Source organism: Gasterosteus aculeatus, chromosome 16, assembly GCF_964276395.1.
Source record: "Gasterosteus aculeatus chromosome 16, fGasAcu3.hap1.1, whole genome shotgun sequence".
NCBI classification, from domain to species: Eukaryota; Metazoa; Chordata; class Actinopteri; order Perciformes; family Gasterosteidae; genus Gasterosteus; species Gasterosteus aculeatus.
The window spans coordinates 14149973-14171535 of record NC_135704.1 but is presented as its reverse complement, the minus strand read 5'-3'; the positions used below and the strand labels follow the sequence as shown (position 1 = coordinate 14171535).

General features: G+C 43.7%; 1 protein-coding gene across 1 annotated transcript in view; it reads right to left on the bottom strand.

The window, feature by feature from the left end:
- Positions 1-21563, bottom strand: part of epha6 (eph receptor A6) — a 101565-nt gene that overhangs the window by 13258 nt on the left and 66744 nt on the right. The window contains exons 6-8 of the mRNA XM_040201635.2: positions 5721-5845; positions 4942-5104; positions 2926-3034 (exon numbers count right to left, since the gene is read on the bottom strand). Coding sequence (XP_040057569.2) covers positions 2926-3034; positions 4942-5104; positions 5721-5845 — 397 coding nt within the window. The remainder of the gene's footprint in view (positions 1-2925; positions 3035-4941; positions 5105-5720; positions 5846-21563) is intronic.

Below are 21563 nucleotides of genomic sequence, written 5' to 3'. Positions count from 1 at the left end.
GATGGGGTCAAGCTGTTCATTAAAGAAATGGTGGCATGTGCCTTTATCAGTCCTTTCCAGTCCCATCCTCTGATCCCCTTTATCCGCCCATCCCTCTGTCTCACCGGCTTTCATGTCGCAGAAGAGGCCGCGCGCGCAGACACACACAAAGGCCGTGGCGTCCGTCAGCGCTCTCTGGGCCGCTGAGCGCCGGTGCGTTACATATTCACCAGCACTTTGCACACCCACACACACACACACACGCACGCACCTCGGTAAAACAACCTTGCCAAGAGCCCTAATCAAAGCATCGGTGTAATTCAAACCACTTCCGCGTTGGCCCCCCCTTCCCCGACATCCCTCCCGCTCACCTCACCGTGGCGCAACTCTCCGCCGATGCAAAGGCCACGGAGAGGGGATGGATGGAAGATGATACGAAGGAAACGATAAAATGAAATAATAAAAAAAAAAGAAGGAGAAGGAGAAGCAGAGACTGACGGGCAGCTCAAGGAGAAAGAGCACGCGTGCGGTAAAACTCTCCAGCTAGTGTGCAGTCGTGACAGCTCGGCTCCGGTGGAAATTTAACAAGAGCAGCTGCAAACATAGATGGAAATCAAGGACGTTTTCAGGGCAACCAGGTGTGGAACCTCCCCGTACTGCGGCTCCTCTTATGTCCTCACTTGTGTTACGACAGCCGCATGACTGAAAGCTCAAATGTATTTAGAGGTTGTTTTTTTTAATTGAAAGAGTCCCTCCCACACAGGGCAGACGGATCGCAGATATGACGAAGTGTGCTAAAGTCAGAAAACACTTAAACTGCTGCAGCAACTGCTTTTAGCTCGACTAGTTTAAAAAAAAAAAAAGGTCCCTCTGGTGTTGGAACGCGAAAAGCTTATAGGGGTTGTTTTGGCTCTTGCATGTGGTGTGTTTGTGTGAGTTGTTCATACAATAAAAACCAGTGAAAAAGACACACACTGGGATCACAATGTTACAAATAACAAGAGCATTGTAAATACCTTCCATAAATCCAATGCTTTCAACGATCTGGCCTCCAAGAAAGAGCAGCTAATTATATTACCGATAACTTTAGGCGGAGAATGCCACATTCTGACAATTTTATCAAATGTCATCCCAGAGCAAGACTCCAGGGTTTTCCTCGCTAATAACACGTTAAATTCTAATGCAAATACCTAAAGTAAAATGTCAACTTGCTTAGCCAAAATATGTTTCCAATTACCGGGTACCATTCTTTTTTTTTCTAGGATGTGTAGGAGTTTCTAGCAATTTCTTCACAATGACAGAACAATTGGTTTCGGGTCATTTATAAACGCCTTTTCCGACATTTACTAGAATTCTCTAAAATATATATTTAATTCTAGGACTCATCTGTACTAGACTCGTTATTTGCACAACGCTCTCTGAGGCTGCTGTTAATAAAAAAAAGTCCCACAATGTGCAATCCGATCTGCTCCTGATTTTGTCAACTAGCAAACTTTCAAATTCCAAATGTTCCTCTGTTAGCACATAGATTCAGATTTGAGGCCCATTTACATCAGCAGTGTTGGGAGAAAGGGTCAACTGTTACTGAATGGTTGTATTTATTTGCAAAACAGTGACAACATCAGAGCACCATCATGCCTTTTAAAGAGGTTATAATCCGTGTTTTTATGATGACAAAAATATCAAATGACAATGTGAAAATAATGGGACAAGGTTTGAAAGGTGAAGCTGCAGAGAATTATTACCTGAATCCTGGGGTTTACAGATGGAGCTTTATTGGATCCGGCTGACAACTTTATTGTTTTGGTTCACTCTCAACGACGTCACAGTGCTGTTTTCTGTTGCAGCATGCAGTTGTTTTCATTGGAAAGGCGTTAAAAAACGGTGCTGTGTACATTCGCTCCGCACCAAACGGACAGATTTAACGACTGGTTGGTGAACACACTGAAACATTTAGCAGCTAAAGAGCCAGCGACCAAACAAGAGCTAAATGAAAGACAACACTGGACTTACATTCATCAGGTGACTCCAGATAAATGGTGATGTTGCTGGCAAAATGTTACATGTAACTATTACGTTAACGTTCCCATATTGGAACACGGAACATTTAAATCAATTAAAGCAGATTGATCGCTTGTATTGTAAATATAGTTTGCTACATTTAACTAAACGTCGTTCTGAAAAAAATAAAAATAAAATAGAATAATTACAAGAAAATATTGTTGACTATTTTAGTCTGTGTTTCAACATTTGTTTTTATTCAGTTATTTTTGGGGTAAATGGCACATTATTTAGAATCCAAACAGTCTCGGCTTCACACTTAGTTCAGATGTGTTTTTTTCCCCCGACACATTCACTCACACAAAAGCAGCCTTGCTTTGCCTTTCATTTGTAATATTTCTGTACATGTCTGTTTTCACCCACCCACATTATAGATTAAAGTTCATACATGTTCACGCAAGTAATGTCATGGTTAATAATAACAACCATACTCATTAATAGATCATGTGATAATCTATGCTACTCCTTTCCAGGAGCCCGAGAATCATTGAGTCACTGCGCAATTATAAATGCATATTTATGGAATCAAATGTGTGCAAAATCACACAGAGATCCCGCTAACAGACATGTGTGAACATCGAACCAGCCTTCCTCAAGACGTCCTCGTCATCACTTGAATTCATATATATGTGAGGCAACAAATGACACATGTACAGTTGTGTAGTTTAAGGAAGAAACCGCAAGTTACAAACAAAATAGGATCTTCCTCAAAGCGGACGTAAAAAAAAATACTTTGCCGGACCTTCACGTGTGCAATTCATATTACTAACTAGGGTCAGCCCCCTTCGTGTGCTGGCTCAATGTACAGGTCGGAAACCGGACAACAGCGACTGATTTTAAAAGTCAGGCAAGACGGTGAACATCAAGGCAGCGAAGTGCTCTTACCTCCCAGTGATCAGGAGGAAGAGGGTGAGGATGACGAGGAGAGTGAAGCCACCGACCGCTGCCGTGACGATGACCAACACCTGGCCCTGGTCAGAGGCGAGGTCTGATGCTGAGGAAGGTTTGGAAGAAGGATCAGAACATGGCGACGAACGACGAGGGGCAGAGCAAGTGGGAGGCAATTGATGTAAACAGAAGGTTCGGATGATGAAAGCAGCGAGGAGAGAAAAGAGGGAAATTAGATGTGAGGCAGAATAGAGTCAGAAGAAAGGGCTCATTTTCATCATCTTCAATTTTCTCTTCACCGTACATGGACCATGCACGCTCTCTTGGCGGGAAAAATATAACGACGAGATGTTTGATCCGCTCTTTGTGGTATGAAAAAACCCTTGGTTAGCGATCGTGCTAGAATGATTCATATGCCTGCTGCTATTTAATTAATATTATTCATTCATGAAATTGTGATTTAGTCCATGATCATTTGCTTAAATTGGTCCCATTTGATATTCATGATTTTCCCTTTTCTGTGTCTTGTCACAAGGCTAACGAATCCAAGATAATTGAAAGATGATTGCTATTACCAAACTTATTTCTATAATATTTCACGCTTAATGAATATGAATTGGAGATCAGGGTGCGCCCTGGCTGGCCCAAAAGAGTGAAGCTCACGTTGGTTTATCCGGTAAGGGTGTGTGTGTGTGTGTGTGTGTGTGTGTGTGGCTGGAGGTAATTAAAGACCACCCAAAAGACGAGTAAAAGTGTCGGTGGCTTGATCACAAGAGACAATTCACCCAGACGTCGTCTTCACACACTCTTCACATCGCTAACTAAGCAGATGTGTTGGGCTGATGCTGCTGTAATGAGGTGTGTGTGTGTGTAGAGAGAGAGAGAGAGGATGAAGAAGGGAAGGTGACGTATGAGGAAAAGGGATGACCGAAGAGAAGTAAAGACAGAACAGAGAACGAGAGAGGCGGAATACACAGACGGAACGGCAGCGACCGGCGAGTGGACGGACGAGGACGGAGTGTGGAAGTGCTTTCTCTGTCAGATTAAAGGCCCGGCTTTACAAAGGCTTGGCCGAGCACCGTCTGATCCACAGATAAAGCAGAGCTCGGCAGCTTTGGAAGGGAGAGAGCCACCGAGCCAAATCACCCCTCAACAATACCTGAATCGACATAAAAGGGCAGCTGGACCTTTGTATTTCGCGAGGCGACTCGCCGTAAAAGCCACTGCACGGATGCACGCGGCAAACTTCAAAATGCACAGCGAACGCAGAGGCTGTAATGTCGGACTCCCGTGTTGATTGTGTTAAATTCTGCGTTTGATATTTTGTCCTTTCGGGGTTTAGAGTGTGAGCATGCAGCCTGTATGAAGGGGATGCCAAATGTTCCAGCTGCAATGCGCTCACTGTTTAACATAACCAGACAAGCATCATTATCATCAATAAGACATACAGATCTTTGTAGTTTTCATTAACTACTAAAATGGAGCATTTCTAACCCTGCGTCATTAAAAGGTCATGAAATACGTGACTTTCCAATTATAACGTCCTGTCATACACACCAAGGGGGACTCTATGTGTTTATTTCATTCCTGTTGACATTTTCCAGTGTCTCGAACCCTCCAATGGGCGCCCTTATTGGTGGGCTCATCTCCAGGCTTATTTGGTGTTGTTGTGCTCATGGAGCGGGTTGCCCTCAGCGCCGCTTCAGGCTACGGGACGTGAACTTCATGTGACCCTGAACTGATGCTTGCAGCCTCCTGCTACAGAATCTCAACATAAGTTGTTATTTTTCACAGGCTTCGACCCCCCGAAAAGTTCCCTGCGATAAGATAAGATCACTCAAGCCGAATGCTAACTACTATCTAACCTCAGCCTCGTCCCAATTCAATAACTGTCGGCTGGGGTAGGGGGGGGGGCAGCCACATGCTTTGGAGTATTTGCACAAGTAGTACACACATTCACACAAAGGCATGCCTCCCCGGTGACAAGTGCTGCGGACGGTCTCATGTACTTACAGTCTCCGGCGGTTTTGTACTCATATTTCGGCGTGTAGGAGCTGTATCCGGCTGGCGTGCGGCTCCGTACGCTGAAGACGTACCAGGTGGCTGGTTTTAGGCCTGAGATGATCACACTGGGAGCTTTGGTGCGTGTGGACGAGTAGCTCAACTGCTCGTGTTCCTGCAGGAGAGAGTGGGAGGTGTTGAAGTCTGTTTCGCAGTCAGATTGATACCGTGGGTCGGTTTTCTATTCACTGCGGTTCAGTCTCACAGTGCACTAATTAGAGGCTCCAATATTTCAACATAACCATTTAAATATTAGCGTTTATGCCTAAAAAAAAGGAAGATAACAAGAGTTTAATTGCCGACCAATAATTGAAACCATATATCTACATTGGATATATCTGTCCAGAAAAAGCTTCACAACTTGAGCTCTTACTGAGCCGATTTGAATGCAAGCACCGTCTCCGCTGATGCTGTGTTGAGAAGCTTAACTTTTCACACGCTACTTCCCTTTATCTGGAAAACATTGTGGATAAGCTTTTTTAGCAGGATAGAATCCCAGGTCATCTGTGTTTTAAGTGACACTTTAATCAATAGACTAAACAGATTTTCGAGGATGTGAAGTGCCATTCAATATCTGTGGATTTCCTTTTAAACAACAAAATCCTAAAAAGGAGGACTCGTGACAAACTACACAATTGCATGATATGTATTTCTTCCTTTGAGAAAATATTCAAGTAAGCTATCTGCTTCAATAAATTGTTGCAAATAACTCTCTGGACAGCGCAGTGTACCTTTTCATAATATTTGATCTCGTAGTCCAGGATGAGCTGTGTTGTTTGTTCCGGTTGCTGCCAAGAGAGAGCGATGCTGTTTGGAGAAGCCCAGTCCTTCTTCAGAGTCCCAACCAGAGACGGACCTGATGTGAAAACACAATTCACAGATTTGGCTTTGCTGATTATCTGGCTGATTATCTTGATGATGGACATCTGGTTCAAACTAACGCGACGGTTTGATCGCCGATCCGCCTTCGAGGAACCGAGGTAGGCTGATGTCAATCATCTCGGTAATTTGAACTGGATAATCGGACATTTGATCGACTTAGCTGAACCACGTACGAGGAACCCCGATGTAATGAGCGTATGCTCGATATGTCTCTGTGTCTTCAGCGTCGTGTTGCGGTTACGTGGCTACATGCGCTCTAATGATTTAGCAAACAAGGTCAAGACGTACAAGGAGAAATATTCAAACAATTGAACGTTAAAATAATGTTGTTTATTATTATGGTCTGTGTTGTTTGTGTTGCAGGTCGCCGCCATGCTCCACCGATGATGGATCGCATTAAAACTACGCTTTAATGGATGGAGTTAATGAAGCGTGCCGTTGCTTTCGTGTCCAGCGCTTTGGTTCAGGAGCAAATACCTGTGAACTAATTACATTGTAATTTCTGTAAATTAGGAGGGATTACCATCAAATGCTGAGCTGCAGTAAAATGACGCCACACGCTATGGTTATTATTGTAAGTGCGTTCACAGTTGCTGCTCGAGCCCAAAGGTACAGCCTCACACAGCTGCTGGCGTTGGCTGCAAACTCTGAGTCTTGTTGATCTGAGGAGAACCAGTTGACCTCAGCAAGCTGTCACTTTGATAAGAATGTGCACTGAATACAGAGTGAGGTGTTTTTCTACGATGAAGCCGTATACAATGAGGTTGTATAGCACAACGAAAAAATGCACATGCACACAGTGTATAATAAGAGTATATTTACAGCTGTCCACCTCGTCAGCAGTAATTATCACACATCCGTGCTGACGCTCGATTATTGTTTTTCAAAATAGGCTAGAGTCCATTTGAGTCACAGCGAGAATAAAGAAACCTCTACGTAGCTATTCCCTTTTCCCATTATATCATCTTATTTTAATTGAAAATAAGTTGAGGAAGCCACATCTTCTTTTTCTTGGACCGAATTGCATTAGCTTTGCTTTATGAATTTCTGCTGGGTGAATAATTGCTCGGAGCTCCCAAGAGAGGTCAGCAGATGAAGCTGCCCCGAGAGCCATTATTGTATATCATCTAATGTTACAGAGCCGACTCTTTATGTGGGTAGAAAATGTGGGCCTGCTTTTCACGTGTGGTATTGAAAGTAAAATTATGCCACGGATGCTTTTTTTGTCTGTGCCCGAGGAAAGCAATCCTCACTTTGCTCGAGGCTCGGTGTGAGGAGAAACATCAGAGATGGGGTTTGGTGTTAGAGGTTGTAGTGGGATGAGTTGTTAGCGAGACACCTGCTGCTACTGATCTGATGTGAATTGAACATTAACTATTGGCCTGTAGGAGAGCAGGAACTCTATGTGTTGGGACGCGGTTATTAGGATACAACTGGTAGATGAAGAGCAGAAATGTTCAAATCCTGTGGATACAACTTGGACGATATGAGGACATAGTTATGTTTTTCCACACCGAACTGTGGTGCAAACACTAGTATGATTTCAATAATCTTAGTGGGATTGTAAACGTACAGTATGTAAGTAAAATGTGGACGGTTGTGTGTGTAAAATTGTATTTAAAAAAAGGACTTCTATTAAAGAATTCACAGATATTTAAAACATTTTAACTGGATCAAATCATAGTGACGGATCAAACGGGGCTGGAGGGGTAAGCTTTACCGTACGGTGCAGCATCAAGCTTGGCATTGAATGCATTTTAATGCTCGGCTCCTCCTTAATAACCACCGACCTAATAGCCGTTTAACATTTGGTAGGTTGTCTGAATTTCTTTGCAAAAATAGAACAACATAATAACATGCGTGACTGAATAATTTTAGCATGATAAGCATGCTTTTATGATTCAGTACGAAGCAGCCAGAATAGAAAAATAAAATAAAACACAATAAGCAAACGCTTGTGACATCTTATTGGGCGTTATTCTTATATATAACCTCTCATTTGGCTATTTCACTCAGAGCCTCCTCGTATCCTCTGCTCCATCCCACCTCAGCGCCGAAGAAAATTAATCTCAAGGGGATTTTTTTATCTGATCCAACTCTGTCTAATGAAGAACTCGCCGTCGCGAGGGTTTCCCGCGCTGCCAGCTGGGTGCAACAGTGGCGGCTGGCTGGTGTGGTTCCAGGCTAGAGACACGCGGTGGACGCGTCGCACAAAGACACAGCGAGGCGGTTGGCATCTGCTGTTAGCATATTGGCCCCTGACAGGGAGCAATAAACACCTACCTAATCACAATCTCCTTCTGACACACAGATGAAATCAGCCTCCTACTGAACGCAGTTTGCAGGACGCAAATTCACACAAGACGTGTGAAGACGCAAAAAAAAGTGGAGAGATGACAACAACGTTTTCATACGTTTCTGGGCTGGCAGAATAGCCGACAGAAATGTGGCAGCTGCGCCTCATAATGACGCAGCACTCGAAAATACAATGAATCACAAACCGCAGTTATTTTAATTCTCAAAAACATTTAAAAAAAAGAAAATTTATTCGACCAGAGTCCATGTTGCTTACCTCCCCAAGTTCATGCGTATTGCACAAAAAAACAAGTGTTAAATACATTGAACAATAAAGAAGCTTTCATTCAGTGCTGATATTTCAGATATTGCCAGAAGATGGTCCACATTAAGTGTACTAGATAAATAAATCATTTAGTCACTGATAGTCTGCTACTTATATACAGTAGGTCATATAGAGTCATCCATATTCAATTATGGCTGTTTAACAATTAAATATAACACTAGTACTACTCTTTTTTTTGTTCAACCAATCATTGAAGACTCGACTTTGAAGCACAGACATCATGTCCCAATGACGAGACGCGGACGAAACAAGACGGTCGTATATTTCCAAAGGCTGCGGGTATGAAACACATCACTGTTTCAAGGCATCGGCGAGATACTTTGAGGACACAGAACACACAGCGCGCGTCTTTAATGATTCTCTACGTGGGTTATAAAAGCTGCGGCACGGAATGTGCCAGAGGAATTCGGGAGCACTGGAAAGCCATTACAACACACTAGTCAATTACGATACCCAATGGATGGATTTTCCAGTCAAGCGTGGTTAAGCTAAACATAAACTAATGGGGAGTCTTTAAATGAGCTTGACCTGCATATGATTTTAATTAGCTTTGCTGCCCTAAAGGCTTCCATTAACTGTTTGAAAAAATCAATAGAGCCAGTATTGATGCTGTGCGAGAGCTTAAACGATGTCCTTTCACTCCACTGATTCACCGCTGATAGAGAGAGGGGGCGAGACGGGGACACGCATACACAACAGAGGTGCTCTTGTTTACAACAGTCACATTGATACTTTTGTCTCTTCTGGTTTTGTTTGTCTCGCGGCGGCCACAGGACGGCTCCTCCGCCGCACATTTTCATGGGTGAATAAAATGGAAAATATTTGCTGGGACAAATTTGTGCACGTGCACAGTCGCAGTACGAAAACTAAAATCTCCGGAATTTGGCTGGGTTCAAAATATTTAAATTCAATTCATTGGCAGGATGTGCTTCAGACGCACTTCATAGTCGCTTATGGGAACTAAGGGATTGAATGAATGAATTGAAATTCTCTCCAAAGTCCTCCGTTGGAGAAACGTTGTGTCTGAATGTCTGTGTGTCTGTGTGTGTGTCTGTGTGTGTGTGTGTGACCATCGTTGTGACAAGACAAAGCTGAATTGACACGGGGTCTGCTCAGGGGACTGTTGTCATTACCCTTCATTAATGCTGCAGGTCCTTCCCATTGCACTCATGGGTCATCTGCTACGAACGCACATTCCACACCAAACTGCTGGGCCCGAGTCTCTATGGAGAGGAAAGAGGTGACCTGTCTCCTCAACTCAATAGCATGGTGGGAATTGTTGCCTGGTCAGAAATAACCTCTGCGCTATCCAGCTGAGAATCACACCTTCGCGCCTTTACAAACAAAGATTATTCCGGACAGGCCGGCTCCTGAAAAATTTGGAACAATTGTCTCTTAAAGCCCAACTCACACATTCATTCATCCATTTAATACACCGGATGTACTGTAAATATCTGCGCAGTCAACCTGCGTTGGACCCGGTCTTAGCGTCAGCTGTCACTCTATTGGTCAATGTTAGAAGATGATACAACACCCTCTGTCTCTCTGGCTGGATGACACCGTTACTTTCAGTAATTCAGTACACTGTATTACTTCACTTTCGCTAAAGAAACCTCCCTCACTGTCCACTTCAGAACTACTCTTGACTCTGTTTATTGTCCCGTCCAAACAGTGAAATGAAAGAACCTCCTTTGGACAAAGACTTGGTGAACAGTGAACATTTGAGAGCTTGGCATTCCTACTTGATGATACTGGTCATTGCATGGCGCATGGGGGACGCCACATAACAACTTGTGCATCCATTCACTGTGCACCTACAATAGCTGCACATCCCTTCCTCCATCTCCATCTCTATAATCTCCATACAGAGTGTGCCAAATTTGCCGGCCAATTGTCTACAGCAATCTCTCTCCCTGCTGTAGCGTCATGCGCTTCTTTTTCAAGAGACATATTGTTGCTGCCTGAGATCTCAGGGAAAATGGATGTGACCCCTACGACACTAAATGGCTGTCAACTGGATCTAAACTGGGACAGTTTCTTGTTCTCCCTCGGTACACCCGCAACCTCCCCTGCTGTGGCGGCTGCCTCTAGTATGACAGTTTGCCCCATCCAGATGGTGCCTACAACAGTCACCTGGACCATTTATCATGTGTATCTGCTGAGTACGGCGAGCTAACAGGCAATTAAAATCATCAGTCGCGCAATAAAAGCAAGGATCAGAGAGGCAGAGCGGAAAGGGGAAAGGGAAAGACGCCTTTCTGCAAGTTCAGAGCTACTTCCCCCTTGTTTCTGGGGCTGAGTTGTGGCAGGAGGAATGGAGACTGAGTGGGAGAAAAGAACAAAACGAGCAAGGGAGGAGTGGTAAAACACAGAAACAGAGAGACAAAATCTGGTTTTGAATGACCTTTGACCTGTAAACTAAAGCGTATCTGTACAATCTGTACTTAAGCAATGGAGAAGTGATTCAAAAAGACATAAGCTTCCTTTACTTGGAGCAAAAGGAATGTTGTCTACTGTCTGGCGAGATAGCGTGCTAGCTGGCGTGTCACACACTTTGAGGTCCCGTCTTTAATAGGGTCCCAACTCGCCACTGGTCCCTCTTGTTCCCACTTAATGGATACGTGGAGAAGCAATGACGTGTGGTAGAGGCCAGTGAAATCGGCCCTAAACTGGCACACCACAATCAATACTCATTTGGTCTCCACCTCTTTTTCCCCCGAAAAGTAATTAATGAGAAGAACGGAATTATCTGGGCGCTGACAGCTGATTTCCCTGCCGGGCCGCTGTCCTTAACACCCTGTCCACTTCTCATGCTGCTACTTAGAAGCTTCATTATGGTTCAAACCAAGCGTTCAGTATTGGAAAGTGACACAGATGTGGGCAGACACAGATGTTGATGCGCATAATGTTCTTTTACAATTCAACCTGAAAGACGATGTGTCATTCTATTTACTGGTCAAATGCAACACAAATGCATAAAAATTGCAGTTTGATACAGTATATTGGTAGAATTATAACTATCCAAGTAATGTATGGCAACAATTTCCAGCATCCATAGAAGCAATCTTTAAAAAGACACAGCCACAAACCACCAACACATTTAATGAAGATTTCAGCATGATGGTGAACTTGCTGCTCACGGAAATAGCAGTGGTGGTTTTGATGATTAGAATAATGAGCTTCAGAACACAAACGTTCTCGCAGGTTCCTACATAGGAACCAACCTTTTGTAAAAAAGAAATAAATATATATATAGCTAATATCAGAACCGAACAGCACCTTCTCTGTATAATACTGCACAGGGAGAGCCGTGGAGCGCCGCTGCAGTGGAGGTACGGTATAAATAGCAGTCGACCCTCCTATGGCACTCGCAGCAGACTCACTGCAGCAGAACACACAGCAGGCGGAGTTGCAATACGCTCTTTCCTACAGAGCTCATTTGAAGCAGAGCCTTCCGCGCACAAACCCCCCGCTGTCAAAGTCAAACATCGTGGGGTTAAAAAAAGCCTGGACAATTGCCGTGTGCAGCATGTACTTTTGGAAGAACTGATAGCGCACAAGGTGACAGTGAGATATGTTTAAGAATAATAAGCGTCGATCACTCATGATCACAACTTCCATAAATGTGTAAAAAGCTTCATTTTTTCTATGCGGCGAGTAAAATGGCACTTCGCTGTTTGGATGTTTGTCGTACCTGGAAATCTTTTCTTGGTTGATTTACATTTCTTGTTCACTCGCTGGCACTTTATTGTAGGCGTTAAGCAAAAGTAGGACAAACGGATACTTATACATAAAATGATCTGACCAATCAATATGAACAGGCTGCTGCTTAAAGGTGGCAAAAAAAGGCACAAGCAAATGAGTGGTGACAACACAAGAATGCCAATCAACAGTTTCATTTGATCCCGTTATTGGGAATATAAAGTAAGACATTACGCTGCGTGTGTCTTTAATGGTTGGTAGAATGCGTAAAGGTCCACGGAGATTGAAGTTAGAACTGCTGTCATTAAGGATGGTCTTATGCAGTGAGGCTAATGCAAATTCATTTAAATGAAGTGAAGCGAGAAAAGGCATCGGCAACTGATTCATCTAACTTTCAGAAGACAATGGGGCTGCATCCTTGGGAGGAAATTCAACCCGGAGATTGAAGAGGGGATTGAGGTGGGAGTTGAGAGAGAGACAGAGAGAGAGACAGAAAGAGAGAAAACTTCAGAGAACATCCATCAGGATCGCGGAACAATGAATCCAATCACTCTGTATTAATGAGCCAATGCTTAAAATAGTTCCCGTTGTGAGGTGAAGTCAGGGGAAATGATCTTTGCCAGGAGGGAGAGTAGGGAGGGCCTTCCTGATAAAAGTCTGGGCATAAATCATTCTGTAGAGTAGAAATAGCTAATCTCTTTTCCTAAAACTCCCAACCTGCTCTAAGCACTGCTGGATGGCGATGAACGGCTATTCTTAACACCGCACGGGTAAAAAGGTGACTTACTGCCTGTCTCACAGGAGAAGATGTACTGTAAATGGTCACACACAACACTGAACCCGCGGGCGGCTCAGGGACGGCAATCAAGTCCAAAAGCGAGAAGGACTTGAAGGTCTTTCTGAAATCCACCGTTTAGTGGTCTTCTCGGCGCTGAAGGACTGAATTAAGCAGATTGCGTTGGGATGGAGATTGTAAGATGATTTACACAAGTTATTTGTCCAGGCGTCCCAATGGCTCTAAATGCAACTGCAACAACACCATTACCTCTGAACTGAGCAGGACTGAGTTTTTTCTACAAATGCATCTGCATGCTTAGTTTCTTTATTTAATTAGTTTATTTGTCATTCATCTACAATTTACTCCGTGGTCCCACTGCACACTGCTCATGTCCTTCCTGTCATTGATCCATCATATCAGCTGTTGTGAACATCTGGTCAAGGCAGACACCCAGTAGATTCCCAGCGCCAAAGACCGTCAAGACCTTATCATCGCATATGCTGTTAAACAATGACCTTTTCTTCATCTGACATGTCTTTCCTGATGGAAATGTTAGCCGGCTAACATGCATGTTAGCATTCCATTCATCGTGGGCATTTTAATGCCGACCTCCTGAACTTTCAACACGTGAGGAAAGATTGTACCTGAGCGAAACCCTTTCAACTGTGCGAACCTAAAGTTTGTGCGGACTCCGTGACTTTGTCCCCTGGCACACGCTATCCCACGTTGACCATATCAAGCAGGCGAGTACAAATAAGCAGATAGAGGGCCGACGTAGGCACAGATCGTCCCACCGCGCCCCAGCTGTGCCAGTGTGCCCTATCTCACCTCTTTTAACACCTCTTTCAAGCCCTCGTCACCTCTGTCTTTCTCAATGTCCTCCACGAATAAGTATTCCAATGACCAAACTACATCCCATGTATATCAGACCGAGTACAACGTTACCGTCTCAAACCTCATTTTCTACTTACGATGTCAGACATTCTACTTCTGGAGTTGTAATTACGTGACTCGGCAGCTGTTGTTTTCTTCGGCTCGCGTTAAACCAGTCCGAGCGTGTGTCCGTGTGCCTCCACGGGAGCGTGAGGCGTTTGCTGGTGCGCGGGTGTTGTGTGGAAGCGGCAGGTCATGGGCAAAGATAAAAGAGGGCGCTGAAGGGCAGGAAATGGGCAGGAGGGGAGGGGGCAACAGATGCCCCAGGTCACACCGAGCCCCGCGGGAAGCCGGCTAAACAAACCTGCCAACTAACGCAGTGAGCAAACACCTGCTAACATCACGGCACAGGTGCACACATCCGTTTTGTGCGCACAAGCACACATCGTCCTCCAGTTATGTGCAACGCATTTTCATTATGAACATACCCAAGTCCTCTTGCACATGGCTACTTTATTTACATAGTTGTCTGGCCACTTCTTATAAGTTTAATTAATACATTTTCGTATTTAAATATAAGAAGTGTTACAGTGGTTTGGCATTGCAGAGGTTTTAATGTGAGAAATAAAAGTAAAAATGATTGAGTGACACAAAAACAAGCAACTTGTCGTGTTTTTCCCAAGTTACCGGAATCACAGGGTAACTCGAGTCAATTAATTTAATGATGTTGTCAGTTATTTCTTGTGTAAAGGAGCATGAAATGCCACGATAACATGGCTGAAGAGTGTTGTGGAGGCTCCCGACGGAACTACAAACGATCCCACTTCTGACACCAAATTGTTGTGGAGGATTTTGCACAGACAATCGGTAAATAAGAATAAGGCTCTGAGTCAAATATGTCTTTCTCCGTTCATTTCCTTGCAAGTGGAAAAAAGGTGACAACAGCTAGACTGGCAAGAACCTTCCTTCTCCCATAACCTTGTTCATTCAATGAAACATTTTGAAGGGTTACACACATTTTTCCATCACAAGAGTTACTGGTGCAGTCGAGGAAAGAGAAGTATTCCGTATCAAATTAATAATGTCGTTTTCAGAGTGTCCTTTGCCCTTTGCTTGACAACTGTGGGGGGGGCAAGACTTTAGGGTTTATAATTGACTTTAACTGTGCTGAAGCGTATCCCAGCATGCATTATGCAAAAGAAAGGTAAATAACATTAACCGGTCTTTCAGAGGAGCGACACACCGACCAACCTGGTCCACTTTGATTTTGGTCACAATGAGCAACTGCGAGGAGAGCAACGCAAACACAGAAAGCACTTACAAACTTCACAGAACGAGCCGGGGCTTTTGTAAAAGATCAAGACCCTTTTGCTGTGAGGTCGGAGGCCTAACTGACAGAAGAATCAGTTTCTACTACTGTATTGATTTTGCACCATAACACGGCGCTCTATGTAGATATGGAGGGCTCACTCTTAACTGAGTCTAAGGTTATTATACACTAATGGAAACATAGTTGGCGCTTAACAGTAGGTTAAATACAGAGGTTACACTTCTCATATCTCACTCTTTTAAGTTAAAGTGCATTCAGCTTGCTGTGGAAGCCCTGCACTATTATTGTTTTTTTTATCTATTCTATGCTGAGGAGTGAAGCAAAAAGCACAATTGAAACTGGTCCATGTGAACCCACAAAGTAAATCTGTTGCGTGTGCTGGCAGCAGTAAGTATGACTTGGAACGTGAAGGCTGATGGGAAACACAGGCGGTCCTTGATCTTATGGTCTCCCTCTATCGGGTCTTTTCTTTTTTCTCTTCCAAGCACCACCTCTGCCTCCCTTTGACGACCCTCTTTATTTGTCTCTTTCTTTCCCTGAGTCTCATTCTTCACTTCTCTCTCTCTCTCTCTGCCAGCGCTGATGGCGGAGGCCGGGTTGCGATCCAATCACAGGCTGCCTGCAGCAATCACCGCCCGCTGATTGGTTTTATAATCCTCACTCAGGATCTCAGATGGGAGCGAATCAGCTGGCCAAGAGGTGCCGCTCTGAAAGCTGTCATACTGATGCACACGCTCACACACAAAACGCGCGCGTCTTAACACAACCCACGCACCTGCACGTCGAACACGCGGACCTTCTCGCCGCATCCATATCACTCCTCTTGACTTCGCATCATTGCTTTCGTTCTCTGCACGAAAGTTCTCGAGGAATAGCGCGTGCGCGTGCAACGATGGAACAACAAAGAGGGAAAAGAGAGCGTTCACTCAGCTCAACTTCAGGATCTGAAATAAACTGTTTTATATCTCGTGTGTGTGTGTCTGTATGCTTTGGACGTGGCTTCGTGTACAGCAATAACATGGGGCATCAATACGTCTTGGAATATGATGCAAGACTGCACCGTAGCCCTGCAATGCCTCCTTAGTGCACGGAGGCGCAGGATGAAGTAAAATGTGAAGTGAATGCAGCAAAGCCTCTGCACGCTGCAGCCCAAACTCCCGGATCAATAGGCTGAGCTTTAACTCTCATGTTTGAGACGTCCGGAGGAGAAAAGGTAATCTTCAATGCACAACATCTCAGCTGATCCCACAATTACTGCGAGGCACCAGAAAAGGTTTGATTTGATAAGAGAAAAATAGAATCAGGCAATTGTCACAGGTGCTGCTCAGAAAAAATGCAATAATAATAATAGAAATAAACTCATTCACGACTATAGATTCAAATAACTGTGTGTGTGGTTTTTTATATCTGTATTTTCAGGTCCCTTATAACCAAATATATATATTTTGCCAAGGACGATGGATGCAGGACGTTAGTCCTGTGTGTGACATCTAATATTGCATTTTCTACCCTAGTTTTTGCGCCCTCGTTAGGTCTCACTTTTAACGTACTGTATGTCCTATTTACCGAGTCCTTGTCCTACATTTGCGTATAAAACCTGTTATACAAGTGTCTTCCTGTGCTTTCATCAAAATGAACTGCACAGTTGCGGAAATATTCATTGCAAAGATTTTCCAAAGATTTCACATACCGTTGTATGTGACAGGTTGAAATGCCATTCAGTGAGAATATGCTTCGGTAGGAGCACCATCCCACAGGTAATTAATCAATTAATTAAATAGTCTGGAAGAAACATGCTTTGAGTTGGGACTTGATAGTAAATGAAGACGTGAACGGTGCAGAAGCTACACATTGTTTAAAATATACGCGCTGGGCTTTAAGTGGACTGCCAAATGCTCGTTGACTGACAGCAGCCATCCGCCTTCAAGCGGGATGGAGAAGTGAAATGTCATGACTGCCTGATCAAAATATGACCCTTACTCAACAGTTAAACTGCAGTTTGGCTGTTTTTTCTTCAGGTAATCCACACGTTCCTTCACTAACTGTGTGGTCACCCGATCTGTTCCTCCCCACCAGCGCTTGTGTTCATTCACACCCAGTGCAGCTTCCCCCTCTCTTCAATTTCAGCTGATAGGAATTCATTTTTACTGCCTGGAATCTCCAGGAGGTGACACTATTGGTGGTGCGAGAAAAACCCCAAATGATCCAGTGTCCTGGGACCTGAATCAGCGCCTCAACATCTGAGCCGTGAGTCTGTTTTCCCAGTCGTATCTAATAGTGAAAATGTCGGGAATTGTTCAGTTTGTTTTTATTACGATCCCGGTAACAATTGTTCACCGTGGGACAAAGTATGTTTCCTTCTGTAATTAACAGGAGATCATTCTTATGATTTAGACCTCACATCCTCCTCACGGAGCAGCCTTAGACCTGAATGTTTAGGATTCTGGGGGCCTACTGACACAAAAGCTGAGACCCCCCAATGTATATTCTCAATTCTGCAAACAAAAACACACAGACACACGTGAGAAGTTTATTTAGCCTGCATGGACACACACACACACACATTTGGTCCCAGAGCTTAACCGGTACCTCAGTGTGTGTGTGTGATCACCAGAGTGAAACCAAGCCACTGGGAGAATCTTTCATTCCATCCCTGAAAGACACGGCTGCGGACTGCCTGAAATAAAGAATACACACACGCATGCACACCCTGTCCCCACGAGGTCAGTCTGATTAGCTGGTTTTGGGGGGAGGCATACCCTTCACTTCCTGTCAACGACAACACGGGCCGGTAGCCGCTACGCACCATTGAGTGCAGATCACTGTCTCTCTCTCTCTTCCGGTCCCAGTGTCTCTCTCTCTCTCGCCAACCTGCCCCCCCCCCCGAAAAAATGTCTCTTGTAAGATTAAACTTTAATGATTCCCTTGGGGGAGATGGGATTGTTGTTGATGAAAATACACAGGCACGGCAATAATGAAATGGCAGCAAGAGAAAATGTTTGTGTTTGCGTATTTATTTATGTTCATCTTGAATGAGTGACTGGCAGCTTAGTGACTTCAGGACGCTTTGAAATAAGAAATGTAGTCAAATAAAAAAGGAAAAATCCAATCGCTTTGTGTGAATTTCAGATCACGTTGTTACTGGCCTGCATAAATAAGCTAGGAGCATCTTATAAAGCAGACCGAGGACCAGATTTGCTTTTTATAACCCAACTACCTCATCTGTCTCCATCCCCTCACGACTCTCTGGGCTCTAATCACACAGGGGACCGTCATCCTCGCTCTGTCTTTTAATCCTTCAGTCTCCCTTTTCTCAAACAACGTCTTCTTTTTTTTTCTTCTCTCCTGTCTGTCAAACTCCCTCAACACATTCCTTTGTCCCTCGGCTATTAGTTGATAAATCCCTGAAGATGTTCCAAGACAGCTGGATTGGACACGTTTCACTTGAGAGTTGTGCGGCGCCGCCTCCGAGAGCGTTTTAATAATATCCCATCAAATAAGAGAACAAAAAAAATAGAAAAGTCATGACAAAGTCAAAAGTTTTGACAGTGGAGGGTTGCACCATCTGCACCGTCAGCACCGTCAAAGTTGATATCTTAGTGCGTCATAAAATGTCCCTGAATGTCAATGAACGAATGTTTTAATATACATTTATAGGAGAATGCTGAAATTTAACAAACAATCAGGGATACAAGTGTGATGTGATAGCGAATTACTTTTGCAACATTTTTTCCAACGAGGCTGTCGTCAAAACCCAGGCTGAGATAAAAACACCAATTAAGAAAACGGCTTTCTATCCCAGAGGAACCTGATTAAATCGATGACGGTCTTGACACGGCTTCATTCTACGTGGCTCTTTACAATAATACTCACAGAATATTTTTTAAAAATCAGAGTGACCAGGGAGGGGTAGACTGTCTTACTCAAGGACACTTTGACAGGGAAACCTTCTGGTAACATGACTGCGGGGTCCGCGGGGGATTTACTGCCACCGCTGCATGTGTGTGCGTTATGCATCCATCTGTGGTTCAGCTGCACGCACACGAGCACAGAGCGTATGCACGCCGTGTGGTGAATGGGCTAATTGATGGGCGTTTTGTGTCCACACACACACACTGGAGGACAAATAGATGTGGTTTCTCCGTTTGACTTGGAAAGTAGCAGATACCTCGGCCTTCAGCAGGCGCTAATGACTCGGTAGTGTGAGAATCAATAATGCGTAAAGTGTCTAAATGGAAATGAATGCACATAAGAGAAAAAAAAAAAGAAGCTTCTCCAGAGACCAGACTAAATAAGACTAGTGTGCACAATTTTCCCTCGTATTTTTTATTCAATTTAATCTTTTATACCGTTTTGTTGTCTACTACCGCACATCATAGTTTTAACGGAATATTATTAGGATGCTGACTTTAAGCTTTTACAGCACATGAGGCTGTCACATTTTGCATTGGTTAACCAGTCTGTTGCTTTTTAAAGACAACGATCCTACATATCCACAATCAGCAATAAACACTGTGATGTTCTTGACAGACCAAGTCAATAAAAGAAAAACCAATGAGATCCAAGTCGACACAACAAAAGCTGTCCGACTAAACTGTTCATCTGTTTTATATTTTAACCTCTTCACTTCTCAACTTTGCTTTAATCTCACTGTAGTTTCTAAAGTCCTTCAGCGTTGGCCTCCATTGCATCTGTCTGCTAACCTCACACTTTTACAATGCTACCCTCAATGTTACTGCTGAAGGTTGGACCCTCAAAATGAAAGTATATTTATTTCATTATTTTTCCACCGTGTGAAGCAAGCGGAGGGACCAGTGCTGGACAGACACCGAACTCTGATGATTAGCACTTTAATCTGAGTTCAAAGCAATGCGAGCCAATTAACTGAGCTCCAAAAGAGAGACCAAAAGGTGAAACAAACAACCTGGACAGTCGTGCCAACACACGCCGACTTGACATTTGAAATCTTCATCAACAGACAACTTGGCAACCCGACGCGAGCCAATGTTGTTTTAGTTCTTTAAGAGTTGATGATATCTATTTGTCAACACGGTGTAAAGGGATGTATCTTGATGATGGACTTGTGTTTTTACAGCTATGTGAATCTGTTCCCCTACAGACTGTTTATAGCTGCCATATATCAGAAGGCTTTCAATGGTAATCACCAATGATGCCGCAATCCTCAACCATTTAGGTCCCCACACTGCAGCCCACGCCAGTGTGATTGAGCTACAGTCATTACTTCTTTGTATGTGTGTGTATGTGTGTGTGTGTGTGTGTGTGTGTGTGTGTGTGTGTGTGTGTGTGTGTGTGTGTGTGCGTGTGCCTTACTCAGCATTATCACTCCATTACAGGTGCAGCGCTGCTTTTCACACAGCCCTCGTTCCGTTGTGAGTTTGAAGCGCATTAGTGTGTCTGCATGTGTGTGTGTTTGTGTGTACGGTGCTGTTTGCACATTTGCAAACGCAGCACTCTGCTCTCCTAATACATACAGTGGTCTCTTCTGACAAGTGCACTCAATCATGCTAATTTTTTACGAATACAGCATTATTCAACCGCCGCGGACAAAAATGCCAGTTTACCTCAATAAACTTTCGTGAAAGGCCGATTATATTATATCATCACTCATATTTGGATTTCAGGTTCATTTATACAAACTTTTTAAAAGGATTTAAAGATCAGATTATTGGTTTTGCAACGCGAGAGGTTGAATTCATTTTGGAGCTCGACGACGATGCCACTGCAACACGAAATTCTAAAACCTAAAAATGTGCGTTTTAATTACAAATGGCGTTTTGTGCCGTGCGCCATTGTTTAACAATTTATTGATTATTCATTGTTAACATTATTTAACAATTCAGTATTTGACTCGCTCACCATTGATAATTCATCAGGTCTCAGTCAACTGCTTTCATTCCTATGATTTGACACATGTAATGCATTCAGGCAAAAAAGACCAGTTCATTTATATAAACTGATTTGAGCTGATGACATAACGCGTGGACATCATGAAAAATGGGTAGTTACAGTTTCCTTCTTTCTCAAATGTCTTTGCCTCTTTAAAACCAACTGAAAAACCGACACTTCACCAAAAGTGGAGCTTTGTGCCGTCTTAAATTGAACGGCCCACGGCCAGGAAGGTTTTTCCACACGGAGGTTAAAAACATGTCCAGGAGAGAGAAGAAGAAAGTCGGAGCCAACCGCGTGTCTCCTCGTTCTCCTTGAGGACTTAGGAATAAATCTATTAAAAGTCAGGAGCGCCCCTGAACAAACATCACTATGCAAACACTCAAAGAACCTACTGAGGCACACGTGCAAACCCACAAGCACCCACTTTTTCCCCAAAGCACCAGAAAAGCGACAGGTGA